We start from the raw sequence: 16,182 nt of genomic DNA, 5'->3' as shown, positions 1-16,182 counted from the left end.
GTGTGTCAAATGTCCACGTTGACTGGTTGGTTTGGGTGGAGGCGGGGACAGGCTAGGTTAGTTGAAAATGAGCGATTTATCTGCTAATTTTTACCTGTCCCTAAATGAAGTGTAATTTAGGGAGTGTATATAACTTTTATTTATGGTCTTTCGGGAGCCAAACATTCTCCAGGCTAACGTTTGATCATTTTTATTATAATACATTCAGTACCCCCTCCCTCATGTACATCCTGTTTGTTTGATTACCAGTACATGTACCATATGTTGGAAATCAGACACCAGTGAGGGACTTCTGCCTGGGTGGACATTGTAGCTGCTGCAGGGTGGGAGAGTTAGTAGCACATAGCTGAAAGGTTAGCAGAGGAGTGAAAGTGTCTGGTGTCTCAGTGTTTACCGTCGAGGACTGTTAACTGACCTGCTGATGGTTTGATGTTGGTAGGAGACGTCCTGTTGACTCACACTGTGGGCTCCTCCACTCTGGCCTCCACCCAGCTCTGTTTGACAAACGCACTCAGACACACACGCACACACACACACACACACACACATGTCACGGTGTGCTGCGATGAGTTAAGGAGTGTGTGCGCTCCTGTGAGCCCGTCCTGTTTACTCAGATGTTTTCCCACAGTCCCTGTGAAGCACGGAGGCATCAGTCTCTGAACCCCACCAGGCTGTTTAGTCTGTCGACTCTCCGCAGGTCACTGGGTCAACACCAGTGCGCACTGAAACACAGGCGTTCTCTTCACTTTCCAACTCCGACACACCAGGACCCAGTTCACATTCTTCACTCCACAGATAGGTTTTATATTTTTCGTCAGTGCAGGACTGAGCAGTGGTTCAGTCAGGTGTAAAAATGCTGACTCCAGCTCCTCGAACCATTCATTTGAAACAAAGTGGATCCTGACATTGTCGTCCTAAAATATGCCTGTGCCATTGATAAGGAAAAAAAATCAATTCATAGAAGAAATGGTCGGCCGTCCTCATCAATGTCGGGCAATAAAGTTGCTGAACCTTGACCTGTGTCCCATGAACCAAGCCCAGGGCTTAGCACAAGTGTGTACAATAGACACACACACACACACTCCCACACACACCCTGACAGCTCATATCTCTGCCAATGCCCCGTCACAGTGTAACAAAGTAAATGCAGAGTTTCAAAAAGGCCGTGCATTTATCTTCGTGCAATTCACCAGTGTTAATTTTACCGACGTACATTTTTTGTCAACAACATAGTAGGAAGTTGTGCAGAGCTAATTGAGGTAAAGGTAAAGTGTCAAAGTGAAACTGCAGTTCATATTATCCAACAGGAAAAACACTTTTTTTTCAACAATGCTCAATGACTCACGGCCTTCAACATTCTGTTTTTGATTGTTTTTAAAAATCCAGTCTGTGTATGTGTGTGTGTGTGTGTGTGTTTTGTGACTTTTACTAAAGAATGAACATGGTGTTCGGCACCTTGTGTCTCCCCCTGAGTCTCCGTGTGGCCTTGGTGGTCAGATTGCACTAGAAAAGGGCGACAGACTTTTTCAGACATCACTTTGAAACACTGGGATGTTATTATTCACATCTATGAGCGTGTTTTACAGTGAGGTTTTATGGTTAGTCCGTTCCCCAAATTGTGCAGGGAGGATGTGGTGTTTGCTCAAACCATTCTGTCTCCTAAATTTGCGTTGTCTATATTTGAAGTGTTTTTCTGGATTCTCTTGAGCAAGAACAAATAAACCCGGAGCTTACTGGGAGGCCAGCGTAAAAAGTTTCCCCGGGGATTAATGTTTTCACTTCATAACAAGGGAAATTAAATGCGAGGGTCCATGAAAGGCCCCGTCACGACTCATACATGTTGAATTTATGGTCTCTCGTGTCTTTCTAGGCCAGAAACAAAGAGACAGACGCTCTGGCTGCAGCCAAAGTGATCGAGACCAAAAGTGAGGAAGAGCTGGAAGACTACATGGTGGAGATCGACATCCTGGCCAAATGTGACCATCACTACATCGTCAAACTGCTGGATGCGTTCTACTATGAAAACAAGCTTTGGGTAAGATTAATCACAGGGGTACAACCAACGAAAACAGAAAGAACACAGAGACAACAACAGCAGGTAGATGTTTGAGTTTCACACCAGTTTTTATTTTGGCCTGGTACAATAGTGAAGAGTATAACTTTGAATTTTCTTCTTCAGTTTCATAGAGTTTGGTTGTAATCTTTCGTGTGTTCCTTTTTGTTAATTTATTTTTTAAATTCAGCTCCTGGGTCAAGTTATTTTATTTTTTTTAATCTTCCTCTGTAATCTCTCCCTGTTGAACTAGCAAAAAAATGAACACAAATAATAGTTACCTCCGACCAGGGCGCAGCATTCAATAAGTGGCAAATTACAAGGCAGCGTTTGGCTGTCCTGTTTTTTTCCCCTCCAGTGCCTTTGTGACTACTGTATATAAGAAGTAGATCAGAATTAAGTTGTTCCGGCCAATAATAAAAAAATCTTTTTAGAAAATAAGGGACGCAGTCATCTGAGAGAGCGGCTGTGTCCCTAAAGGGCCCGATGATTTAGTATCAGCATAGACCAAGATATCTGGTCAAAGACTGTAGCAGTTCATTACCAGCAGTACAGTTCAAGTACTGAGACATTTATTTTTTGTATAATTGCAGATAATTGATGTGTAGTTTACACATCGAGGCCGATTATTACATGTTTTGGACAGTGAAAGTAAACGAAAAGGGAGAGAATGGTTATCCAGGTTCAGTTTATTTGAGTCTCAGCTGTGAAGGAACTTTCTCAGAAGTCTTAGAGGAACAATGGAGTCCACACACACACACACACACACACACAGCTGTGTATGTGTTGTTCCTGGTTGCGTCGGTCATAGCTGGAATTCCTGAGCTTCAGAGGTGAACGTCCCCCACTCGTCACCGCCGGACTGCAAACGTCTCTGTTAGCAGCGTTTAGGTCACGTGATCCACGGTGGGTTTAAAGACATGCACGTGTGGCTGCTGTGGATTGGACTTTCATGCTGTTTTCAGGCACCAACATCTTGGACAACTACTTTAAAAGTACACATGTGGAAGGCTGAGAAACAGATAAATGTTTTTATATACAGGGCAAATTGGACCAGCACCGTATTTTAAAGCTTGAACTGCCAGCCCAGCGGTTGGTGGTCAGTCTTTGGTAACCTCTGGTTGGGTGGACTATAGGTCGTGATGAGGACGATGCATTCCTCCGCTGACCCGCCCTTTTTGTTTCTAGTGAGTGAGAGAATAAGGGAGACGGAGGGGAAGAGAAGGGCTGTTTGTTCATTTACAGGAACAATCTCTTCTTGAGGCGTGTGAGTCAGATCGACCCACATCAGGAGGAAAAAAAAGAGGGCCTTTATCATGGGATGGGACTGCTGGCATCAGCCTTTCTGAGCAGGAGGAGGAGGAGGAGGAGCAGAGAGAGGCAGGAAGAAGGAGGGTCAACCAAATGATAATCATTGGTAACAAGTTTGGCAAATAGTTACTTTATGCTGGGATCTTTTGAGAATCAAAGCATTTCAAAGCCAAAACAATGGTTCGTTTTGTCTGTTCCACGTCTCGCGCACTTTTAAAAGTTCGTGTTGGGTTTGTGGCATTCCAAAAATAGAAGTTTGACTGTCATTCATCACTATTAGGTACATACAGGTATCCTCTGTGAGCCCTGACAGAAGTGAACCTAAATCATGGTTCAAGTGCAGAGGAACTCTGCACCATCAGCAGTATTTTTTATGTATGTCTAAGTGGATCTACCTCAGATTAGATTTAAAAAAAAAAGTGTTGGGAATCGAAATATATTGTAGAACAATGCATGACTAACCCACCGAACTTAGGGTCTTGAAATTTACAACCTCCAAAGTGAGTAAAAAAGTCAGGTTTATAGCTGTACTTCAGTTGAAGCTAAGATGCAGGAAGTGAATCTGGTCGCTTCTGCAGTGTGTGTGTGTGTGTGTCTGTGTGTGTGTGTGTATGATGATATACTTCAAGCTTGTGTGTTCAGCCCATGGTGGGTATGTTATTCAACCAGCCAGACCTGTTAGGCCACATATTATTCAGCAGTACGACATGTGACCTGGAGTTTTGTCAGTATAGAAGTGGAAAGAATTTTTCTTTCCCTCAAATATACGTTCAACTTTTTTTTTATTTTAATTTAAAAAGACAAAATAGTTTTCCATTGTTTTTGTATAATATTTTCACCTTCAGCAGTACTGCAGAGATCACATGTACAATCTGGAATTCAGATTCTTATGCACTACCAGTGACCTCAAAATAAAAGTCGATGACTGTCTAATGAAGAAATGACACTTAACCCAATGTTTAGAGTTCATCAACTTACACTTGACAAAAGACCATTGTCTTCAGTCTGGATCTTTTGCCAACATTGATATTCACCGTTTTTCTGCTCGGCTATTGTGTGTACATAGTTTCTTGCCCTGATCACAGCCTGGAGTGTGTGTGTCCTCATGCTTGTTTTGTGTGTACTCCTTTGTCCTCGATGAAACCCCACACCTGCCCAGCACCAGGATGATTCCTTTCACCCTGTTGTCATAGTAGGAAGACTCAGAAATAAAAAGTGAGGTCACGCTGTAGGTATGCTGCACTTGATTGTTGGCTAATCTGTGATTCCTGCCAAGTTAGTACCTCAGGTGTGTGTGATGTTCACATCGGAGAACGATACACATTAGTGTGTGAGAGCTCGGGCAGTCAAATATTACAACGATTCATCTGAATAATCATTGTCTAGCTGTCGATTAATCACAATTAGTCATGATTAATTGTGATATTGACCAAGTTTGTTTAATCATATCTGGATGTAGGGGGGGATTATCAGAAATAAGGAGCATGTCATTCTCTTTACGGTTTAAAATTAGTTTATTATAGTCTGATTAATCCTCGACTTGACTTTGAAATAAAAATGTTCAGCCTGTAGTACCAGTATATGTGTGTCAGGGAGGGCCATCATTGGAGGTTTGCTGTTTGTCCCAGAAGACACCAGGAGAGGAATGTGTTCCACGGTTTGCTTTCATTTACTCACCATTCTAATCTGACGCTAAATATTTAGTCAGTAAAGTAGACGACCAGACTGTTAGTGTGTGTACAGTTGGTGTAAACCAACACTGGCCATTCAGCCTGAGACGTAAACAAATGATCTGGTCCTGATGATAATGTTCTCAGCTCTTTACACCACCTTTGGCTAAAATGATCCGCACATTTCTTTTTTATAGCCTTTTGGCCTTGGAGGGGCATTGTGCAGGTCCCCATAGACTGCAGGGTTATTTTGAGATTCAAGATTTAGTTTGAAGTTAGTATGAGAGTCAGATGAGAGTAAGGCACATAATTGTTTGTGTGGAGTTTTTCCATCTGTTATTCTAGGTCTTTTTAAAATCTGTGACATTAAATCAGTGTTCTGTTTGTTTGTCATTTTGCAAACGGTTTTACTGAGCCTTCTTCCTCCTTTGTGCAGATCATGATCGAGTTCTGTCCTGGAGGTGCTGTGGATGCCACAATGCTCGGTAGGCGTCTCATCCTCCTTCCATTGCCCCTCTTTGACCCGCTAGGGCTGGACTGTTGTCTTTAGGAAGACTTTGAAAAGCAGGTATTTTTCTGTGGAGCTGCAGCTCTGGCCTGTGAGTGTTCAGCCAGGCATGATGGGACCTCCATCAATGTGTGGGAAAATCCCCCTGGTCTGTTTTCAATAGATAATCCACACACTCATAACTGTCTCTGCTGCTAACCAAACACAGACACCAGGGAATACATTCTGCTGGTCAGTGCGATCGTGGACATGTGTGAAAGCCTCTGTGATCTGGGATTATTTCCAGCAACAGTATCAGAGACATTTGATCTGCGTCGCCTCATTATGTTTGTTTAACTGGTGTTTTCACATTAGTTCACCTCACGATCACGTCTTTGTCGTTAGAGCTCCAAAAATAGACAGAAAGTTTTTAAATTCTCTCAGCTTCTCACTGTGCTGTTATCCATCTTTGGCCCATTACCTCGTGGTTTCTCTCTCCACCACTTTCCTCCTCCTCACTCTGCTCCTTCCCTCCATATCAGAGTTGGATCGAGGTCTGACGGAGCCACAGATTAAGGTGGTCTGTCGCCAGATGTTGGAAGCGCTGGACTACCTCCACGGCATGAAGATAATCCACAGAGACCTGAAGGCCGGTAACATTCTCCTCATGCTGGATGGAGACATCAAACTTGGTAAGGACTAAAGTTCGTGCATTATCTCTCTTTTCTATTGCCAGCTTGGCAGATTTGGGCTGTAATGTAACAGCACCATTGACAGTCAATGACAAAGGTCAACATAAAAGTTAGTCCTAAAAATCTCTTCCAAAAGATTAAGCCTGTGAGAACTGGACGAGGATCATACAACATTTATTTCTTTTGCCCTCCCATAATTCAGTGGGAAAACCATCAGCTGGCCAAAATGATGCATGAAAAGATTCACAAATAAACCCTACATTATGTCAGCAGCAAATTGCAGGTTATCTCTGAACCAGCGAGTTCCTCACTTTCCCTGTCAGATGTAGTCTCCCTCACTTTCTCTCTCACACACACACACACAGACACACACAGAGAGAGTCAGACGCCCTGTGCCCCTCCTGGTATGTCGTAGGAGTATAATAAGTGAGCATTGTGAGGGGAAACTGCATTCTTAGAAATCTTGCATCTTTCTTTTTTTGTCTTTTCCCACAAATGTGTGCACCTCTCTCAGCGAGGCCACTGTTTGTGCCCTGATGTTCTTGACATCTGGCCTGTAGTCTTTACAGTGGTCACCTGTATTCTTCAGACACAGGCTAAACATTTGATTTTATTTATTGACGTTATTTTTCATCTTAATGGTTGAGGTTTTGAAGTAAATGAATGGTTTAACTGCATAACCGAGTGTACACGTTTGCTTTTTTTCAACTTCAAATATTTTTTTCTTCATTTTGTTAGCTGTTGGTTTGACTTTTGACAAAGATCAATTTTCACTTCTGACAACTGTGATCTCATCGTTTAAATGACAAATAATGTTCAATGTTAAAAATAGTTTCTTGCTCCAACACTACCATGATTTACATCACCATGGAATCTTCCCTTAGACATCATGGCCTGACATAATCACAGGGATGTGCCTGTTGTAACTTATGTGACTTATCTGACTCTGAGTCACTTATCAACTACACATTGACCCAAACAAGAGAGCAATTAAATACTGTTAAGGTCAACTGTGGTCGTACACACTCTTGTTAGAGTTGATATTGAACTCTGTTCTAATTTCCACTTCCACTAAAACACTTTAATACACTAGGCTGTTGTATTTAGTTGTAAATAAATGATTACCACCAAATCATAAAATCTTTCTTGAATAAACAGTTTGTGATTGCATTGGGGAACTCAGTGTACAGTAGGTTCCACCCAGTGACGCAGCATATTTTCACAGTACGTGTTGGGGAGTGTCACTTCCTGAGTCTTCGCCTTTTGTTTTCTTTTTAAATTTTGTATAAATTCTTTAAAATCTTGACCTAAAGGTTTTACCAGAATAATTGGTGCACAGAGAAGGACCTTTGCTGTTTTTATGTTTTATATAAAGAGTAAAGTCTGAATGCTGAGCGCGAGGCTGCAGCAGATGTAATGACACGTTTGTCTGAGGAGTCGAGGAGTTTGATTTGCAGCCTGTAAAACCACAGCAGCTCTGCAGCCTCGCGAGCAAAAGCTCCTGCCAAACACTTCTCAACAAGAACAGACCCCTCATAATATTCTGCCTTACAGAGAAGAAAAAACATATTCACTATTCTTCTTTTAACGGGTCACGTCTGGTTATGTTCATTTCGTGTTATTTGTACATTTTTCTGCCTGTCACAGTTTAATATTAAGTCATGACATTTTTTACTCAAAGGACTTTTAATTTATATATACATATAAATAAAAAATGCATATATAGATATATTTAAAATATATCTATGTAAATATATGTATTTGATATATATTTGTTTTTTTAATAAATAATATATCTCTCTCTCTATATATATATATAATATATGTGTTTACTTTCACATACTTATTTTGTCTTCTCTGTTTCTTTTTGTAGCTGACTTTGGTGTATCTGCAAAAAACAACAAAACCCTACAGAGGAGAGACTCCTTCATTGGAACACCATACTGGTGAGTAAAACAGTATCTCACTCCACCCACATAAATAATGCATTAAGGAGAAATGTAAATGGATCTCTGTGAAATATCAATCACAGTGTAAATGTGTTCCACCCATATACATTTGAATCCGATCTTCCTTGCTACCTAATAAATATTTTGCTCGGACAGTGAACCTTGCTCTGCAGCCATTCTTCCAAGTGAATAAACTCATAGCAGGTTAAATATTGACCAGTGCAGGTCAATAACCATGAGTGATGCCCTCCCATCTGAGTGAAAACCTGACCCCACCTTTCTGTTGCACAATGCTGCAAAGCTCTGGAAATAACATTGGAAGTGTGTGTTTCTCATGAATGCACTGATAAGAGCGGCGGCACAAAAGAACTGATGGAAAATCATCACATCTTTGCTCCATGTAGATGCGCTCAAATCAGCTAAAAAAAAAAGGCCTGATCTGCAACCTACCCTGAACGTTTTAAATCTCCCTTATTTTCTGAATCAACTTGTAAACATGTCAGTGCTCCAAAACTACTATTATTTCTGTGTCACGTACTTGTCCTTATTTTTCCAGGATGGCTCCAGAGGTGGTGATGTGTGAGACCATTAAGGACGCCCCCTATGACTACAAGGCTGATATCTGGTCTCTGGGAATAACACTGATAGAGCTCGCCCAGATTGAACCCCCGCACCATGAACTCAACCCCATGAGGGTGCTGTTGAAGATCGCCAAGTCGGAGCCTCCCACCTTAGATCAGCCACACAAATGGTGAGATTGGGGAGAAGTGCATTTGTTATTTTATTATTATTATGATTAGATTTCACCAGTCACTGCAGCAGCCATCCCGAGAAGAATCCACAGAGATGAGTCTTGTGCTCAGTGACATTCAGTATCTGGGAGTGATTTGTTTTGGTGGAAACCATGCCTTCATTCCTTCCCACTCTCTTCCCTTTCTTCCTCTATGTTTTGGATGAATCCCTTTTCTCATGTCATTCAAGGTCGCCGGAGTTCAACGACTTCCTGAAGAAATCTCTGGATAAAAACCCCGAGACTCGTCCATCTGCAGCGCAACTGATGGAGGTAGGCAGTGTGTGCAATTATAAGAGAGTGGGTCTGGTACAGTGCTTCACTTTGATATATGACCAAACTTCGTCCTCCCTTCTTTCCTTATCTTACACTCACACGCTTGTATGGAGTTTAATCTTCTATTTTTGGCCTGAATGGATTGAAATACGCCTGAGAAGGAAACGGTGCCCCCTCAAGGGCATTGGCATAAGTGGAGGTAGAATAAAGGGAAGTGGAAAAATGTATTCTAAGTGGTGCAGAGACTGAGGATGGTACGGTATAAATATGAATAACAATTGTTAGCCTTTGACTGTATTTTCATTTGTGGGGAACATTGAAATATTTTTAAAAGCAACACAAAAAGCTTTTACATATTTCACATGCTTGCCTGCATGCACACGCGGGACACAGATCCCGGCGGATTTTTTTCTGTTTCATGAAAACCTCAAAATGTTGTTTGAAAGCAGCGAGCAGGGTGTGGATTAAAGCATGTGAGCAGCGGTTATTAAAATTCAGAGCCACAGCTTCCTGTCTGTATCCCACAGCTGAGGGAATGCCAACTATTTACATTCCCACTCTCAGCCAATGGTACCCCAGGATATACCACCGCTCTGCCACCGACGGCCAATCGGAGAGAGCCAGAGATGAAAATCTGGACCCTCTGGGGATTCTGGGAACGTGCTCTCCAGCTGGGTGGGGTTCTGGAGGGGTGGACAGGCGTGGCCCGCTTTTTGGTGCCGTGCTGGAAGTTTTAGATGTTTATCATGCCTGCTGCTTCCAACGGCTGTCAGATAGCATTCACTGCAGATGGTTTTTGCAGTAACTCCATTAGCTTCTGGAAGCTAAAGGATGATCATCGGATGTTAGCACAAATGTGTCAGAGGAGGAGTGTGTCTGCAGAAATCTAGTGTGTATATGTGAATGCATATATGTATGTAATGCATATACATACATGCAAATATGTATATATATAAAACTAGATCACTCCTTGTTACTGGTTTAATGCTCCAGCTCTGTCTTCACAACTGTTTCCATTACGTCTTGCATGACAGGGAGGAATGCATACACAACAACTTGACACAGTATCTGTCACAGTGGCTTCTCTACTGGCTCTACTGAAAAAAACAAAACACCCAGACTATTTTTCTGCATGGAGTTTTATGTGTGCGTCGGGGCATCGTATGGTTTTGTGCTGTGTATTTGTACTTTATGAGAGCCGTAACTGACATCAAATGTTCCTCAGCTGTGGAACATAAATAGTCAGTATGGCTTTGATAAGACCCCTAACCCTGAATAACCTGACTTTGAATTGGTCACAGAGTCAGATCTCAACTCAGGCCTCGCTGTTCACGTGTTTAAAAAACAACCAGGTCAATACGATGTCTGATTTAATAGGTACACATTAAAACATTTTTGTGTCAAGCTATGTTAAATTTGATTAAGAAAAAAATCAGTATAAACGTCAACATTTGAATCAACTTTGAATGGAACACTGTTGAAATGGTTGAGGGTTTTATCCCCCAAAAACTATATTGATACATTTGATCATGATTAATCATGATTAAACTGCTAAACGTTTTATTTGTGTCCAATGCAAATGTTGTATTTATTCATATAGAAATATACCAAGAAAAATCCTGACATTAATCATGGTCTAAAAATAGTAAGGCATTATTACCCGGATGTTTGAATAAAAGAAAGAATGCTGTAAGAGTTTGGGGAAGTTCTGAAAAAATATTTCTCAGCGTTTCCTCATTGTTCTTTCAGAAAGATTAAATCAACAAACCTTTCCCCTACATTTATCTTTTATGAAAATATGTTTACTGTCTCTTAAAGTCTCTTATTAAAAAGTTGCCCTACACTGTGGACTTCCCCATGTCACTGTGAACCGTAACTGTATGATGATAACAATCTGCCAGCATATCTCTGTCTTTTGTCTGACTGGATGGCATGTCATCAGGAAATGTGGTTGGTGTCACGGTCGGGTCCTGATTGAGCTAGTGTTGTGTCTCTCCACACATTTTTCTATATTTGTGTTTGCTGATTTTTCAAGCCATGTGTTTGTGTTTTCAAAAAAAAAAATTTAAATTTGCTGTGAACGCGATAAGCAACATGAGAGCACGTTGCTTATCTTCGTGATGCTAAAGGCTCATCAAATGTACGTGTGGCCTTAGTGCAGCTCTTCAGTCTCAGTCAGTTTCTTGACCTGATTAGTGACTTCTCAGACCCGGCTCAGGACTCAGCGCCGAGGGTCAGGTCTAGGATCATTACAGTTGAAGAACGGCACCCATATTGGTTCACGACGTGGACTGTGGTCAGTGAGTGTTTTTCCTCCCGCGGCCACAGACTCTGATGTCTGTCCTCTGAGTTCTGGGTAAATGTACAAAGTGCAAGGAACCACTTTAGAAAAGAACACTTTCCAACACATTAGGAGGATTAGTAGAAGTGTGTCATGGTGTAGCAGCTGAAAACGTCCTGGAAATAGTTTGAAGAAAAGAGTGGCCACTTAACTAGTTAACTAGTAACATGTTTGGATAGCCATCAGGCCAGTACAGGTCATGGCTAACCACCTTAGACTTTACACAAAGAAGACTGTTACCATCTACAGCACTGGTGTCAAACCTGAGGCCCGCAGCCCATTGAATGTGACACCCCTAATCTACGGTCTGTAATCAGTGACAGTTTTCAAAGCTTTTCTTTGCATTTTTAAAAGTTTACAACCTTTAAGGGAAATGAGTTTTGTAAAATAGAAATGTATATAAAATAAATATAAACATGTTTTACTAAGATATATTCATTATGCTAACAAGCCAAATTAGGCATTAGCTGACTGTTGTTTGTCACTGCAGAAGTTAAAAGCTAAGACTAATGCAAGCTCAGACACACACACACACACACAAGCTTATACACGGTCCACTGCACACAGCAGCACTTGTGGCCTTTCCCCTCGGTCAGCTGTTCCAAATGAACTTTCACAGCAGTGAAAAGCATCTCAATAATAGATGAAAGGTCATTTATTCCTGCGGCCACTTTACTTTTTTATTGGCCTTTTACTCCTCTTTGTACTTTACTGATTACTGCCTTGTTTCCTCCGTGGTGAAGTATACGTCCTTTTAGATCCTTTAATGTTACGAAAGTCTGTGAAAACACTTGCACTGGAAAACCTCCGCTGCTGCTTCTTGTTGTGGCTGCTCAGGAATGGTCATGTGATCTATCCAGGAAGTATCTTACTTCTGTTTCTACTTTGATTTCCCCCCCTCACCTCTGCACCTTTGTGTCAAAGACTAAAAAATAACAAAAATAAAAATGTGTTTTCTTTTGATGCATTTCCTCCATTTAAAAAAACATTGAAGTGACTCAGCCATTGGTTTACTCAAAAGGCTGTTATTTTTACCCAGAAGTCCAGTGGTGTAGTAACAATGTAATCAACAGACATTGTTTCATGTCTTTTTCATCCTGCCGTTATCTCTAATTTTCATCTACCTCTTCACCTCTCCTGTGTCAAAAACAACAACAAACACGTTCTCGTGTCTCGTTTGTCACGTCAGTCATTTTGGCTAAGCACTTGACACTTCCCAATCTTGTCGTCGTTATCTCTCCGACTGCTAATTAACATCATCACCTCTCTCACTTCTCTCTCTTCTTCTTGTGTCACACAGCATTCGTTTATAAGATCCATGACGTCCAACCGTCCGCTGCGGGAGCTCGTGGCCGAGGCCAAGGCTGAGGTCATGGAGGAAATAGAGGACAATAGAGAGGAAGGAGAGGAGGAAGACGCCATGGAGCTCACTGTGGTACCAAAAAGATTATTTGTTTTGTTGCAATTACATATAAAGGTTGTGAGGTTAATAACATTAAATGAATCCTCATCCTATTTTAGGCCAGGCTATTTCTATTGTATATATAAATGAGATTTTCTCACTTAATATCAGTATTGTGCCATTTATTGACAGATTTCTTCTTAGTCTCACACCTAAGACAGACACGTTCCATTTCTAATTCGAGGAGCATGATCGTTCATCCAAGAATTTCCTGTTTTTTAAACGATGAGTCTCCTGAGCCAAAGTCATTCATAAACCTTCACTGGGCATAAAATTAGAAAGTGAACGTGGCATGAAAGTTCAGTTTCAACACAAACAAAAGAACAGAAACCGGAACCCTGGCATTCAACCCACACCCACCTGTGTTTAAATATAAGTGCTGCGTTTGACATTGATGTCGTACGGAGACGTTGACAACAAAGGCAGCTGTAGCTCCAATGGAATACATGAGTTCAGGTGACACATTGTTCTATGGTTCAGTGAAAAAAAGGACTGTTTCCTGTAAATGTTCAGCATCTGTGGGTGGACTCACAGACTTTGAACATGAAAACAGTGTTTCTTTAGTGGCATTTGTAATTATAGAACACACTCACACAGGGTTGATAAAACTGCTTAACCACTCACCTTCTGTGAGCAGTTGCCTGAAAGCACCTCATCCATTAGCATCAGAGCTAAAGCTGAAGGTTAAAGACATTAACATTTAGAAGAACGTGTCACACTTGTAACTCTTCTCTTACACAATCTCTCCCCCTCAGTCTCCGGTTAAGGAGCCATGCCAGACCAGCCAGACCAGTTTGGAAGGAGACCAGTCTCTTGATAACCCCAGCCCCACTACACTCGCACCAACAACCCCAGTTCCTCCAACCAGGAAGGAACCTGTACCAGATACACCGTCAGAGAAGCAGCCAGATGCCGTCATGGTGGCTCCCGTTCCTCTGCCCCGGCAGAATCTGCCCCCAAAGCGTCCAGAGGATTTGGGTGACAAACACGAGGACGAGGTCCTTCTCGAGTCTGAGAGTGAAGCCTCGACGAAAACGTCTTGCTCTGACTCGGGCATTGAGGATGGAAAGAGTAGTCCCACGTCTGAGGAGAAGGTGTGATTTTTTTTGTGTGTGTGTCATCTTTCGATATTACAATTGAATTTTTTTGTCTATATTCTGGTACATTTTCCCGACTTTTTTCCGTGGTTGTATAATTGAAAATAATTTGATGTTGTTATTCTAGGTTGTTATGGAGACTCCAGAGACAGAGCAGCCCCCGTTGCCCCCCCTTGCATCAGCATCTGAGGAGCAGGTTGTCATCATTCTTGACTCATCCGATCTAGAGAAGCCCAAAATCCAGGAGACAAGCCAAGAAAACGATGTCACATTAAATGGAAACTCAACGGTGCCAAGTCCGAGTAAAACTGTCTTTCCTTCACCTGCTCCCGTACCCACGTCAACCCCTACGTCTGTCCCTGCCTCCAGTCCTCAGCCTAACGGCAGGATAACCAGAGACGTCGCCGGTGAGACATCAGTCGGAGGAAATGCTGAACCCGTCTCACCGTATATCAACGGAGGAATTCTCAACAAGCGGTACTCTTACTCGGGCAGCATATTGTCTGAGAGCATGGACATGTCCATCCACAAGGAGAACATGGTGATCACTTCACGGGTGAGTCACCAGGAGGCAAATCCTTTGAAGTATTTCTGCAGGGACACTGCCTGCTGTCTGTATTTTCTCTTTTTCTCTTTTTCCCTAAAAATGATCCAAATACCCAGCAGGTGGGGGAATACTCAGCTTTAGGTATATCAGCAGCGAATAGTAGTTGTAGTTTGTGTATTTGGATTTATTTTGTCATAACTTTTGGAGGTGTACAGCTCTCAGGAACATAGTGCTTTTCTTTTTCTATGACTCCAGTTATTTCATTCTTCAAATACCTAGAATTATTTTACCTTTTTCAAGTACTCCCTTAAGGAAAATACTTTGTGCATTTTCTGGGTGTTAACACAGCTGCTGGCTGTGAAACCTTCGATTTCAAGCCAGATTCTTTAACTACTTGGTCAGGACGGCCTTCAATGTTACATCAAGAAAGGATTTTGCGGCATGTGTTGTCAATGTTTTAATGAAAGTAAAAGCAGTAGTGAGAATGAATACCCCTCCTTGGAAAAAGTACTTCTTAGTCCCACAGAGGAACTGAAACTTCATTGTGTTGTGTTTTGGGGTGTGGGAGTTTAACATCTGCAACAGAGTCTGTCTCCTGTTAGACTCACAGCACACACGATATTAACAGATTAACTCAATAAACACCGAGTTAAAATAGCATCATTAACATATTAGATTATTATTTACTAGATTGAAATCTGTCATTTTTTTTTCTTCTTCTTTCTTTGATTTTTTTTTTCAAGCGGTAGAACTTAGAACTTGTGAGGGAGGGACCAATGACCAAACTTTACCATTACATACTGTAACAAGCTTGTCTGAAGTAAACGATGCAACACTTTCCATTCATCAGCACCAGCAGCGTGCTTTGTGTGGACACAGTTTGGTATTCATGAGGATGAATGGACGTTTCTGTGCTGCTCATTCTCTCTCAGCTGCTTCTGGATGCTTATAGGCTGACTGTGATGGAGATCCTGTTGACAGCGCCGGGCCTTGTGGTATCTGGCCGTGGTATGTTTTCCAGAACAGATTATTCAGCAGGCGTACAGTATCTGCCAGCAGCCTGACAGTGAATGGCTCTGTCTGTGTTTTAGGATAGCGGTGCAGAACATGCAGACACTTTGGATCTGCTGCTTTGTGTAGCATCAGTGTGTGTTTCTGTGGGTGGGTGTGACTGAAGACCCCACTGTTTGCATTGGGTTGTGAAATGATGCAAGTGTGAGCAGGACGACTTTGATGTGTGTGTGTTTTTATGACTGATGAATTGAGGATGTATGTTCAGTCATTAATAGTACAGCATTACTCAGACTGTTGAGTTTGAAGTCTTTTGACTGTCATCTGGGTTAGTACAGTTTATTAGGTGCAGATTGTGTTTATTAGTAAAGAGAAAGTAAAACAATGGGAGCTGTCAAAGTTTCAGATCCGGTGTCTCTCCTCTGTAACAGAAGCATCAGACAGACTGATGTGGAGTCTGTTTGCTCAGCTGTGGTGGCTCCATGTGGTGACCTCC

At 41.8% G+C, this 16,182-nt stretch overlaps 1 protein-coding gene across 1 annotated transcript in view; it reads left to right on the top strand.

Annotated features, from left to right (window-relative positions):
• Nucleotides 1-16,182, top strand: part of stk10 (serine/threonine kinase 10) — a 28,133-nt gene that overhangs the window by 7,034 nt on the left and 4,917 nt on the right. Inside the window, exons 2-10 of the mRNA XM_008332924.3 lie at nucleotides 1,871-2,035; nucleotides 5,471-5,519; nucleotides 6,064-6,213; nucleotides 8,087-8,159; nucleotides 8,719-8,913; nucleotides 9,144-9,225; nucleotides 12,870-13,004; nucleotides 13,787-14,125; nucleotides 14,256-14,684. Of these exons, the coding sequence (XP_008331146.2) occupies nucleotides 1,871-2,035; nucleotides 5,471-5,519; nucleotides 6,064-6,213; nucleotides 8,087-8,159; nucleotides 8,719-8,913; nucleotides 9,144-9,225; nucleotides 12,870-13,004; nucleotides 13,787-14,125; nucleotides 14,256-14,684 (1,617 nt within the window). The remainder of the gene's footprint in view (nucleotides 1-1,870; nucleotides 2,036-5,470; nucleotides 5,520-6,063; nucleotides 6,214-8,086; nucleotides 8,160-8,718; nucleotides 8,914-9,143; nucleotides 9,226-12,869; nucleotides 13,005-13,786; nucleotides 14,126-14,255; nucleotides 14,685-16,182) is intronic.

This window comes from Cynoglossus semilaevis, chromosome 19 (assembly GCF_000523025.1).
Source record: "Cynoglossus semilaevis isolate Cse_v1.0 chromosome 19, Cse_v1.0, whole genome shotgun sequence".
NCBI classification, from domain to species: Eukaryota; Metazoa; Chordata; class Actinopteri; order Pleuronectiformes; family Cynoglossidae; genus Cynoglossus; species Cynoglossus semilaevis.
The sequence above is the reverse complement of the archived record's forward strand: the minus strand, read 5'-3'. Positions and strand labels throughout refer to the sequence as shown.